The 12,635-nt window shown below is 39.2% G+C and overlaps 1 protein-coding gene across 1 annotated transcript; it reads right to left on the bottom strand.

Annotated features, from left to right (window-relative positions):
• Positions 1-736: 736 nt before the first annotated feature.
• COMMD6 (COMM domain containing 6) lies at positions 737-8,855 on the bottom strand. The gene is made up of 7 exons (XM_062487777.1): positions 8,164-8,855; positions 7,902-7,960; positions 7,375-7,440; positions 7,135-7,211; positions 5,697-5,865; positions 4,433-4,585; positions 737-3,441 (listed from the first exon to the last, which is right to left on the bottom strand). Exons 1-7 carry the CDS (start codon positions 8,219-8,221, stop codon positions 3,391-3,393), a joined length of 633 nt encoding a protein of 210 aa, XP_062343761.1. The 5' UTR covers positions 8,222-8,855; the 3' UTR covers positions 737-3,390.
• Positions 8,856-12,635: the final 3,780 nt, after the last annotated feature.

Raw genomic sequence — 12,635 nt, forward strand, 5'->3', positions numbered from 1 at the left:
AAAAATAAAGGGGGTGGGCTCACAATGAACAAGAAGGTCACAAACCTTCAGAATGTGGTTAAAGAAAGGCAGTATAATTTTATGGAAGCCTAAAACTGAGACATGCTTTTACTTGGCCAAAGTGTGCAGAAGGTAAATATCTAAATACTAGTGCACAAAAATACTCCAGCCATTTGTGCACTCCTTCTGTGGAGCCTTCTACACAATAGCTTTCTGCAAGTGGGCTGATGTGTTTGAAATACATGGAGAAAAAAAAAAAAGTCATGTGATGAAGGCAACAGTCACGGCTAGGACATTCCTTCATTATTCCCTCTCCTTCTTTTGTTGACTGTGCAAGATTCCACCCCCCCTTCCTTTCTCCTGCTCTGTTCTAGGCAAATGTTGGAAAAAATAAAACGTTTACTTGTCTCCAAAATACAGTTAAGGAAGGAAAATCACTTGCATGTAATTTCCTGCAAAATTTCATTAATCTTATATGTCCTGTGTCTTTTCCTGGTTCAATACATTTTATCTAGCTTTTAGTAATTGATACAAAGCATCCTTGCAGCCTGCAGTTACCCACTAACTCCTTGGTACCCCATCACAGAGAAAGACTGCATATGTCTGAACTTCTTCCTAATTTAATAAGGAAAGAAATTTAGTCATTGTCAAGTCCTGAACTTTACTCATTGCGGTATTTACAAGACAGATTTCTATGCGGTAGGCTTAAAACAAAACACAGACCAGCTTTATTACCTACATGTTTAATGACTGTGGACTTACAAAAATATTCATGTTATACAATTTCTATTCATCAACAATTAGAATTAGAAATACACAAGGACTCCTGATTCTCTTTGAAAAGATCTGGTTTCTGCATATGCAGCCAAACAAATCATCAGTTTGTTTGGACATATTAGTATTGCTACCCTTAAAACTGTTACCTTTTTTTGTTTGGTTTCCTTTTAATAAAATACTTAATTCTTCCATTACTCAGTAGAGGAATTCCTGCTGATAGTGATCAGGACACATTTCAAAAGTTTGAGTACATAGCCAACTTTAAATCATAACTTCTCTGAAAATTCTCCAGACAGTAAATTGGTACAGTATACATGTCCAAGCATCTTCCAGCCAGAATTAGAACATGCTGGAATTCAGGGACATTTAAAAAATATATTCAATGCTTCCAGAATATCTGACTTGACAAAATAAAAGCATTTACAAAGGCTGACAACTTTCTCCTCTTGCTGATGGAGCAAGCAAAAATGCTAATTGGGAATTTCCTCATTACCTTCCCACATCTACTGAACTGTTAAGACATGATTAATTACATCTTCTTTTCCATGCAGTTCCAATGAAGGCACAAGTATTTCCAGCTATATGAAGAATTTATGTGCATTAGAACAAACAGGAAATTATTTATAAGACTCCAGCTTTACTAAAAAAAAAAAAAGAAAGAAACAACCTTATTTTTTTCCTGGAACTCTTGCACTGATGTAAAACAATTAATTCACTAGGCCAAAGCACAACGATGTTTTCCAGTTATTGCAGCCTTACACTCCAACTTCTGCAAATTAAAAAACAGCAACAGAAAAAAAACCAACAGCTGCTCACATCACTTTTCCATACACATTTGTGTGCTCTGTGTTCAGCTCTGAGCCCTTGCAGACAGATAAGGGAAGAGGCAAACAGGAAGTGTGCTCCCAAGAGCATTCTGTGATACTGTACCAGAAGCGTCCCAGATAAGACCAATCTGCCCTCCCCAGCCACAAGGCAAACACCTCAGACTTCAACCAGCATAAAGAAAGAATCATCCAGACCCAGGGTCATGGCCAAAGACTTTTGTCAAAGCCAAAACTGTTTCACTTATTTGGGCTTCTAACCAATTCTAACCAATGTCTTTATGCATCATGCATAATGCCTAAAATAGGGGCATCCCTGAAAGGATTGTAGCATATGCAGCACGCACAATGTCTGCAGTTTATTTTCATAGCACAAAAGGCAGGTATAACCTGTATCAGCTTCAGCCAACTCTTAAAAATGTTAATTTAAAAAAAATATTTGAGTCAGAAAGGTACAGTAGATGTTTGCAATTTAAGTGGCCCTGAAATCATTTGAGGATCTGTCCCAGCAAAGCTGGTACTCAGTCTCTAGCAGCCTGAAGCTGAAGCAGAAACTTCAATCTGCTTATCAGCATGAACTATCTCTCTTCAGATTTATTTGTTCTATTACACCACCAGCACATGTGGAGATGCAACAGTATTGCTTTTATTTCATCCCACATTATTTGCAGTGTGTTTTGTTTTATGGAAAATTCAAGGGAAAAAATTAAGAGGAGAGCATGCAAGCACATTGGATTTATCACCCCCTTTAGAAATGCCCCCATTCTTCAACATCAAAGCCAAAATTTTGTTGGTTAGGACACCTTCTTAAGGCAAGCATACAGAACACAGTCCAGTGGCTGCCTGTTACAATGCAACACACGAAGAAGTCTTAGTGTGGTCCTTTCTCTGATGTGCTTGGCCACCTCTCCGGCCTGAATGTTCAAGTTTCCTCTTGATTTTCTAGTTCAGAAGTTAAAGTGAGGTAACTACATCAATATTTTAATTTAATTAGAAAGAAGACTGCTGACCAAAATATTAAGCAGAATGCCACAGATTAACAATGGATGGAATGAAAAAGCAGAAACCTATTAAAACACTTCTGAATTAATCTGCCTTTCTACCTTTATGTAAAATTAGCCTCTGGGCTTCATTAGAGAGAATTTTGGTCTCTGGAAAAACTCAATGCATTAATTCAGTCTTTATAAGTCTAGGTGGTGGGAAATAAATATTTGAAATAAACAAGGTGTTAGGACAAGTACATTTTCCAGTTAATAAAAAACTGGAAGCCAGATCTGCAAATAGCTGCAATCAGCTACTTGACAATGCTATTCTTCAAGAGTAGCTGTATGCTTGTTACACATAACTTCATATTCTCCTAATATGTAATACTATTGTTGAGTCCAAGCCCATCCTAATCTTACAGACAAAAATATTAACTCGGAATTTAAACCTGTCTCAGTATCTTCCCAGTCAACATTTTCAGTTGTCTTTCTGCAGTATGGAGTATGTGTGCAGTTTTTTACTCGTTGGTATTAGGAAGTCTACAGAGATGCTTCTCCATACACATCCTGATCTTTTGTCTACGAGGATGGGTAAAGCTGGACACGTTTTCACCAACACTGCAGAGTTGACTTCAAGTCATTAAAAAGCGAAGAAATCTTCACAGCAATGCAAGGGTGATGGTGACCAATTCCTGTCAAGAAGACAAGGATACGTACCTTGCTGAACAATGGCACTTTATTCCCTGTGCAGAATGTAAAGTTTACTTGATCTTCCTCCAACATGTCACTGGAAATACAAGTTCCTTTCAAACCGTTTCAAGAACAGATGCCATTTCCTTGAACTGTCTGAAGAAGTTCTAAAAAGCAAGAATTGAGACAAATTTCAGTTGCTTGAAGAAATGCTTAATGCATTAGACAAAAAACACTGTCCATATTTCTCACTTCCAATGCACAGCTCAAACTGAAAGTTTCTGCCTTTCTTTCTGTGGGTGGGTTGCCATTTGAACACATGAACTACAAAATCTACAGTGGTATTGCCTTAATAGCATGGGCTTGCCTATTAATAGGAAAAGATGCTAGCAAAGAAAAATAAAAAGTAGCTCTCATGCCATAAAAAAATTTCTCACACGAATGTTTCTACTCCCAGTTGAAACAGTCCAGACTTCTCAAATGTAGCATTCATTTCCTAAAGTAGCTGATCAACAAATTATTGAATAGGCTTCAGAATAAATACATTTCCCAACACCCAGATTCAGGATATCCTTCCCAAATTTCTGCCAATCAAATTCCAAGAATCTATTTAGGTTTTTATGATATTCTAGGTGATGCATTGACCCTTTAAACAGGAACAATAATACAAGGGCCATGTTTATGCAAAATTAAAGTTACATAAATTCATAGATGGAGATATAGCAATTAAAAGTCAGTGGTGATAAAGCGGACTGATCTCTATTCCTAGTCATTAGCAATTGTTAGGTTTAAGCCAAGTTTTATATTTTGAGGCTGGGGAACAGTTCCATAGAAAAACATTCTATGAATTTTTAATATGGCAGAGTGATAGCTGGCAAGCTCTTAAAAATTTTACGTCTTTGGTTCTTAGTTTATTTGTAAGAGAAATTATCAATTACTGTTAAATTGACATTTTCAACTAAGTGATGTAGAACTAAATACCATGAAGTAAGTATTTAGCTTCTGTGTTTTAAATAGTTATTTACTGCTTCATGTTTGCATGACTGTATGAATAAACTAGCAGCACAGACATATGTATCAGGGTATACAGCTGACCCTCACAACAATGGCACTGTTGTTTTTAGGAGACTGAAAGTTCAAGTAACACTCACTACAGACCTTGAACTGTGGGATAGTCATTTCAAAAGACTTGTCTGTTATTTGTCCCGAAGGATCTGCCACTGTCAGTGTCACTGTCACATACGGGTACTTCAGAGACCTGCAGGTGTCAGAGCTCATCGCAACTCCCAGTTTCCATTTCATATCTACAAACTACAAAGATGGAAATCATTAGAAATAGTGTCAAAGAGAGATCCATCCCCTCATGGCTATTCACTTGGAGGGATAGCTCACAGACAATGCAGGACATCTAGAGATCTTAGCCAAACGAAAAACGAACAAATATTCAGGTATTATTGTGAATACAAATCATCTGCCCTTCCCTTTAATGGTGAATAAATAAATAATTTAGTAAGGTTTTTTTTTAGTTTAGTAAGTGTTTTAAACGCTTTATGTGTTTTTCTTATTCAAGTACAACAAACAGTCAAGTACACTCTTCTGAAAATTTTAGCAAAAGGAGCTTAAGCCACAGAGTTCACCCAGCTTGTGTATCATGCATGGGGTTTTTTTGTCTTTTTTTTTTTTTTTAGAAGTTTCTAAATCAAAACCAAAGTTTCTAAGTCTAAACCAAATAATTTTTAATGGCAATAATAGAGAAAAACTATAGCATTTCATAACTGCATTTTAGGTAAATCAAAGTACATAACATATACATTTCAGACAAGTAAGTTATAATTTTTAGCCTTTCATGAAGAAGGGTCTTTGGAAGTTTGTATCAAGCCTCAGAAAAAGATTCTCCCTTTCTAATTCTGTACTCTTTTAAACTTCTGTCAGAGCAAAAAATCTTAAAATGTAAATAGATTGCTATTTTTTCAAGCAAAAAGGGAATGCTGGAAATTGACAAAAAGTATCTTTTAAAATAATGTTTAAATTTAAGGGAGACAAAGAATAAGCAGTCAGGTGGTGCTGTTAACAATATACACTTAAAACAGATTTACATAATGAGCCAGTACAATAGTCTGCCAGACTGACTGCCAATCATCTTCTCTAAGAGTACTACAAAATATAAATTTTTAAAAAGGTACAAAATGTGACTTTATCACCCAAACAATAACATCAGAAAACTGCTCAGAATGTAGACAACCTTCACCGTATATTCTGCTTTATCTGAGTAGGTATTTGGCAAGATGCAAATGTGCACACAGGTAGGAAAGCTTTCAGCACTATCTACCACTGTCTACCTGACAGCACAACACACACAGTGAGACACTGACATTTCTGAAATGTTCATCATTAGCACAGCTGCACTTTGTCCTTTAGTTACCTGCCCCACTGTGGCCACATTTCTTGCATCTTCTGACACAGCAATGGCTTTGCCATGCTCATTCCACACGTGACGAATAACTTGAACTGCATGTTTTGGCAGCGTGCTGACGCCACTGCCCAAGGTGGCGACGAGTTCTTCTGTAGAGAGGTTGTTCCTGGCTGCTGTGCTATAATAGAAACATCCAGAGATCACTGCATCAATTTCATTCTCCACCAATTTACTACAATTCCTCATTTCACCCCAAAGAGACAGCTTTTATTTCTACTTTACGTGCACTTTAAAACAATTCAGCAGCCCGTGATTACCTTTTTCCCAGAAAGTTACTGGTCTTTTGTATGCACGTGCAAAAAACTAACATGACCTCAATATATCTTAATATGTAGAGGTCTAGCTTTGCTGGGCTCACATAACATCCAATAGCAAATCAAAAATGATAACAGCCTCCAAGTGCTGTAGCAACCAGAACATTGCTCACATGTCAGCCAAGGGTGTATGCCCAGAGCAGTTAAACAGTATCATTACTTTAGAAAAGACACCATTTAGTTAAACACTCAGCAGGTGGAATTGAAGAACCTCCAAAAGCAAGGACTTCTCCTTCATGGTATAACAGGTACTAACAGGAGTCAAATGATGCCATAAACCCTTCAACTAAAAAGGCAGCCAGTCTAAAGGAAAATTGCCATTTGATTTCCTCTACAGAAAGAAGTAAACAAAAACTCCTACTGTATGTTTGTTCATGCAGGCTCACTCCTCTTAAAGAGGCATTAATGTAAGAGAAAATGAGTTGGTCTTCCAAGTAGTGTGGTCAAATATAACTTCAGACACTATTTTACAGATGGGAAACTAGTATTTTAAATTTCTACTGGTATATTTTCCTAAATTGTATTAATGTTACATAAAATACTTAGATACTAGATTTTTAAAGAACAAGAAAGATCTTGAAATTTTTAACTTTCTCAAAATAGAAAACTTTATCAACTAAAAAGACTACCTAAAAACCCAACTCATAGCAGAATGCTGTAAGTGCTGTATCCTTCAAAAAGGCACCAATGCTGATTTCTGACCTCCAAGAAACAAAAGGTTTTCCAAACACACTTTTACCAGGCAAAGGCCAGCTGACTTAGCTTTAAAAGTGAGCTTAACTTCCTCTGTCTTGCCACTAGTTCTAGAGCTTGCAGATAGCATCTTGGAACAATTTCCTCATTTTATTTTTTAATTACAAACAGTGATACTATATATTAAGCAACTACACTTTTTAATGACACAAACTAAGCCCAGATGTTCTTTTCTGTGTACTGAGACTTACAAACTTTTGCCCTTTACCCACATCAGTTCATTTTATATCCACATTTGATAAAACATTTCAATACCACCATTAAGTTGTGATGGAAGGAAAAAAAAACACATGGTGCAAAGTAAATGATTCTGTGCTTACCTGAACAGAAATGAAAGAGCGTTAGCTATTTTTGCCAGGTCACCAACATTAATGTCAACCCCCGATGTTTGAATTCTCTAAAAACACAGTGTTTAAACAATTACAAATAATAAACTACACATTAGTAAAAGCACCTTTGTATATACACACACAAGAAACCCCACATCGAGGTAGGAATTCTATCCTTAACAGCAGATACACCTACTATTCTTGCTTGCAAGGGCTGGTGTACCAACTTACCTGGCACAATTCAGCTGTATTTATACCTGGGATCTTATGGTTCAGATGTTGAATTATTTGTTCACACTGTGAAAAAAACATGTTTGAAGACACTGTTGATACAAAAATGGACAAAGAGAGTGAAAAGGGCAGAGTAAAGAATGAGGTAATTGAAATAACTGATTTTAAAATTCCATCAAATCAAAGGAAAATTAACCAAATAAGACTAGTTTCTACTTCCCTATTGCTAATTAACACACCAGTTTCATACTACAGTAAACACACCAAATTATTTTTAGACACATTAGCTCAGTATATCATTTAAATGACAGACAAAACTAATTTTTAGAAGTCTTCTGCGATAAAAACATAAATTTAAACTAAACCCATTGCTCTTACTGGGACTGATCTGTCTTATGAATCAAGTCAAGCTACCACATACTTCAGGTTCCCTTTGCATCACACAAAACCCAAAAGAGCTTAAATAAAAAGGCTTCCTGGAATGCCAGAAGCCCTTCCCCATTTATCGCATTTATCGCCCTACTTACCAGCTCTGCAAAAAAGTCTTGAGGTATTAAACGAATCTTATCTGCTGCACCACCGCCATCTGAAAAACAGTAGCGATCGGAAGCGAACACCTAAATGAAGTGTCAAACTAATACATCTAATCTTTCTCTGAAAGATGCCTAGGCCATCATGCAAGCATTTACCGTCACTTAACTCAATTAACGTTAAGCTACACGTACCTAAAGGAAGCCCCCGGCCGGCCGAGCCCCCCGCTCCCTCACCCCGGGTCCCCGCCGCCCTCACCCAGCGCCCCCAGCGCCCCCAGCGCCCGCACGAGCGCGCCCGCGGAGCCGGCAGCCATGGCGCCGCGTGCCGCCGAGCCCCGGCTTCCGCCGCACAGCGCTCGGCGCGCTGATTGGCTCCGAGCGCCGCCAGAGCGAGGCGGCGGCAGCGGCCCCGCGCTGATTGGCTGCAGGGCGGGGAGCACGCGCTGCTCCCGCCCTCAAGGAGCGGGATGTGGGACCGGCCTCGGCGGGGTTGGTAAATGTCGAACTCGTCCGGAGGGAGTCACTCTCGGTTGGAGCAGTTTTTTTTTTTGGTTTTTTTTTTTTTTTTTTGGTTTGTTTTTTTGTTTGTTTTTTTTTTTTTTGCTGAGATTGGTTTGCTGACAGGATTTTTTTGGTGCTCAAAGGCGCAGTACGCAAGTCACAGAACCATAGAATGTTAAGGGGTTGGAAGCGGCCCTAGAGATCATGCAGCCCCAATCCACTGCCATGGGCAGGAACATGTCCCATTAAACTAGGTTGTCCCATCCCACCTGACCTCGAGCATTTCACGGATGGGACATCCACAACCTCTCTGGGCAACGTATTCCAGTGCCTCACCATCTTCACAGTAAAGAATTTCTTCCTAATGTCTCACCTAAATTTCCCCACTTCTAGTTTGTACCCACCCGTTCCCCCTCGCCCCGTCACTACATTTGCTGGCGAAGCGTCTCTCTCTCCGGCTTCCACGTAGGTCCCCTTCAGACCCTGGAAGGTTGCCGTGAGGTTTCCACACGAGCTTTTGTTCTCCAGGCTGAGCAGCTCCAGCTTCCTCAGCCTGCCTTGGCAGGGGAGCTGATGCCTGTTCTGCGTGCAGGCTCCGCATAGGGTGACTTGGTGCTCAACGACCGTATTTTGTGCAGGTGGACTGTGGAATCAGTCTGTATGCCTTCAAATAAACTGTGCCGTTGTGTAGGTAAACTATGTCTTCAGCTTTATGGGGAAATAGCCACCTTTGTAAAACTACAAACAGAACTGTGTTCGGTAAGAATTTCATACTGATATTTATTAAGTTTGGGCTATGGCTGGACTACTAAGGCAACACTGACCTTTCAGCAGTTTCACTTGTAAAAATAACACTTTTACACTTCTCTAGTATCAGTTTTACATTTGCTTTTAACCTTTTTAATATATATATATAGAGAGAGAGAGAGACAATAATATAATCTCAGTAGATCTATTCTGAGGCTGTGACCCTAGTAAAACATAACTCGTCCCACAGTACTGCCGACTAAATCTATGTATTTTCAGTGCTAATGAAAGTATTGATGCATACATAACTTAGATAAAGTTACAATGTGCTTATATAGCTTGAGCTAAAAGAAATCAATATAACCTAAATCATTACTGTTTATATATCAATATAACCTGATATATCTATATAACCTGATATCAGTGTAACCTAAATCATGACATTTTATATATGTATATAACCTGATACCTATATAACCTGAATCATAGTTTTTTATACTTATATAACCCGAATAATAACTTTTTATACAACGTAATGGGTAGTATATGGTTAACTACTTGCTTAATGCTGAGTAGAATAAAAAAAAAGAAGAAAAAAATCACCAGGTGGGTAGCTTTAGAAACAGGTAAGTATAGTACTAATGAAAAATTGCTAAGTGCAAAGCCAGCTACCCACAAAACAGAATTTAGGCTGATTAAGACTAGACAAACCAAGGAACACTGTAACTGCACATGCTCCAAAAACGAAGTTGAAAAGTTCAGATGCAAGGAAGACCTTGGAAGCTTTCATCAAAGACCCCCCATGACCCCCAAACTGGGGAGATGCAAGCACAGTGCAAAAGAACTATCCAATAACCATGAGATCATGCTGTGTAAATTAGTTCTGGCGCATATGTGATGATGTTACAGTGACACAGAGACACAGTGATACTAAGCAATACTTTCTGTATAAATATACCACAGCACTTGACAAAGGTGGGTGAGTTAGGTGGAGATATCCCCCCTCACCACCACCACTGCAATAAATAAATACCTGCTGTGTACATATCAGTCTATGGGGATTTATTTCCAGCCTATCTTTTGGGCACCAGAATCCATAATATATTTCAGGAAAAGACTAATCATTATGGAACATGGTGTGTTTTTATGAGCTTTATACATTTATGACCTGTCTGATCTTGGCCTCTCCCTTCTTAAGTATCTAACTAAGTATGCAAATGATTTTGAGCAGTCTGTGTTTTTATGACCTCATGGTTGTCAAAATACTGGCAATGTATGCATCACTGAGATCTGTCTCTGATGCCAAGGACTTAACAATCTCTTTGTTCTTAACTTGCCTAACTCTAATACATACTTTGTTATCTAGAGAACTTGGCATACTATTTTATATTACAGTTTCATTAAGTCTCTCAGTAGTGCCCTTAGCACTATGACTAATACTCATTATGGAACTTTTCTTCCTTACTTTCTGTCTTCAGCATGTGGAGATGGGAGCTGAAGTTTAATATCTTGATGGTTAGGTAATTACAAAATCATTTGCTAAAATTTTAAAATATTTTGGGTTTATTTTCATCGACATATAAATGTGCATTATTTTTTTAAAATTTGGAACAGAAGGTGGTGAAATATGAATGGATTTTGGCTTGTCTCCCTATCCACACAGTTAAACTGTGCATCTTCAGAAAATTCTGCCTTCTGGAAGTGTTTTCTATGAAATTTTTCATGGCAGAGAATGCAGATGCAGGCCAAGATGGTGCTCTGACATTACAGGCCCATCTTTTAGCTAGAGAAAGACCAAGAAACTAGTATGAGGAGACACTGTATAGAAATTAGAGAGAAATGCAATGAGCTACAAGTATATTGGATAGAGAAATGCTACAATATTGTTGATGGGCCAAAGCAGAAGCTTCAGGCATAGACATGCAGCATTACCATAGTCCTGCTAAGTGATTACAGGGGATGAAATAAGAGCTTCATTAGGTAATTTACTTCATTTAGTACACTTAACATTTACAGAATGGGACATAATTTGCATCAAATCCCTCAAAAGAACTACACCAAGTTCTTCAAAAGCTCTTCAGGCACACAGGAGAAAGCGTATCTGTTAACTGTGCTCCTCCAATGCCTGGGCCCTAAGCTGTGTAGTATCCCCATCCTCTGCCCTTTCTAGCCTCCTGGCACTTGAATACTCCCAGGTGCCACAGTACCTGGAGACACCATCTGCTCCTGTGAGCTGGCAAAGTTCCCAGATTTCCTACACCCTCTCTGCTCACCCCAGATGTAGATTCATGCTCAAGCACCTGTTTCCCATTGCCCCAAGTCTTTCTGCTCACGTGCTGGGCAGCCTGGGAGGCCCAGCTCACAGACTTCTAGAAAAACCTTGTCCAGATATCTGCTTCTGAAAGTTCAAAGCCGTATATGAATGCTTCAAGGGGCTATGTAGCTCAGCTGCATCCACAGAGAACGGTGAGCAGCAACAGTTGGGGATGGCTGGGGCTGAGAAATTATGGAATCAATTGGGTTGGAAAAGACTTCTGAGATCATCCAATCCAACCTATGATAGAACATCCCAATGTCAACTACACCATGGCATTTAGTGCTATGTCCAGTATCTCCTTAAATGCTTCCAGGGATGGTGGACTCCATCACCTCCCTGGTCAGCCCATTTCAATGTCTAATCACTCCTGTGAAGAACTTTCTCCTATTGTCCAAACTAAACCTCCCCTGGCACATCTTATAACTATGCCATCTTGTGCTGTCACTGGTTACTTGGGGGAAGAGGCTGACCTCAACCTGGCTCAGTCTATTTCCAAATAGTTGTAGGGAGTGATAAGGTCCCCCCTGAGCCTCCTTTTTTCCAGGTTAAACAACCCCAGTTCCCTCAGCTCTGCCAGGGATGTGCTCTCCAGACCCCTCACCAGCTTTGTTGCCCTTCTCTGGACTCTCTCCAGCTCCTGAGTGTCCCTCCTGAACTGTGAATTCTAGGATGGACACAGTGCTGGAGATGTGGCTTCACCAATGCCACGATGTGTTCCTTTATGTTTAGCCTTTCTGAAAAAACTTGAAAGAAGGCATAACACTAAATCTGGTATGTGTACAAATATAAAATGTAATCACACAGTACATGGTATGTATGTATTAAACTGTGCTTTATCTTAGCCAAAAGGCCAAGAAATGCAGTATTTAATGGTCCTGAAATGGGAAGCTGTGGAGGAGTTTTGGGCCAGTGAGGCCGCAGAGAGCTTGCTTTACAGTGTTGGGATAAATTGGGCTGTTTTAGTGCTAACAAAGGCATGCTGACCTTGGACTGAGAATAAGAGATAAACAGGTGGCAAGAGTGGGAAAGCAAGCCAGGATGTGCTAATCACAAGAGCAAGAAAGTAGAACATAAACATAAAATGCTGTAACCAATTAGTAGGGTAGTCCCAGCGCATGAACAGTTACTTGTAGCCAATAAATTTTAGTATTAGGCGCATGGGC

The sequence above is a fragment of the Cinclus cinclus genome, chromosome 2 (genome assembly GCF_963662255.1).
Source record: "Cinclus cinclus chromosome 2, bCinCin1.1, whole genome shotgun sequence".
Taxonomy (NCBI): domain Eukaryota; kingdom Metazoa; phylum Chordata; class Aves; order Passeriformes; family Cinclidae; genus Cinclus; species Cinclus cinclus.

Excerpts from the sequence above, each read along its gene's own strand:
- COMMD6 (XM_062487777.1), bottom strand. The coding sequence starts at position 8,221 with ATGGCTGCCGGCTCCGCGGGCGCGCTCGTGCGGGCGCTGGGGGCGCTG. Across the intron at positions 7,441-7,901 it reads AAGACTTTTTTGCAGAGCTG|TGTGAACAAATAATTCAACA; the intron begins GTAAGTAGGGCG and ends TTTTTTTCACAG. Across the intron at positions 3,442-4,432 it reads TGACTATCCCACAGTTCAAG|AACTTCTTCAGACAGTTCAA; the intron begins GTCTGTAGTGAG and ends CTTGCTTTTTAG.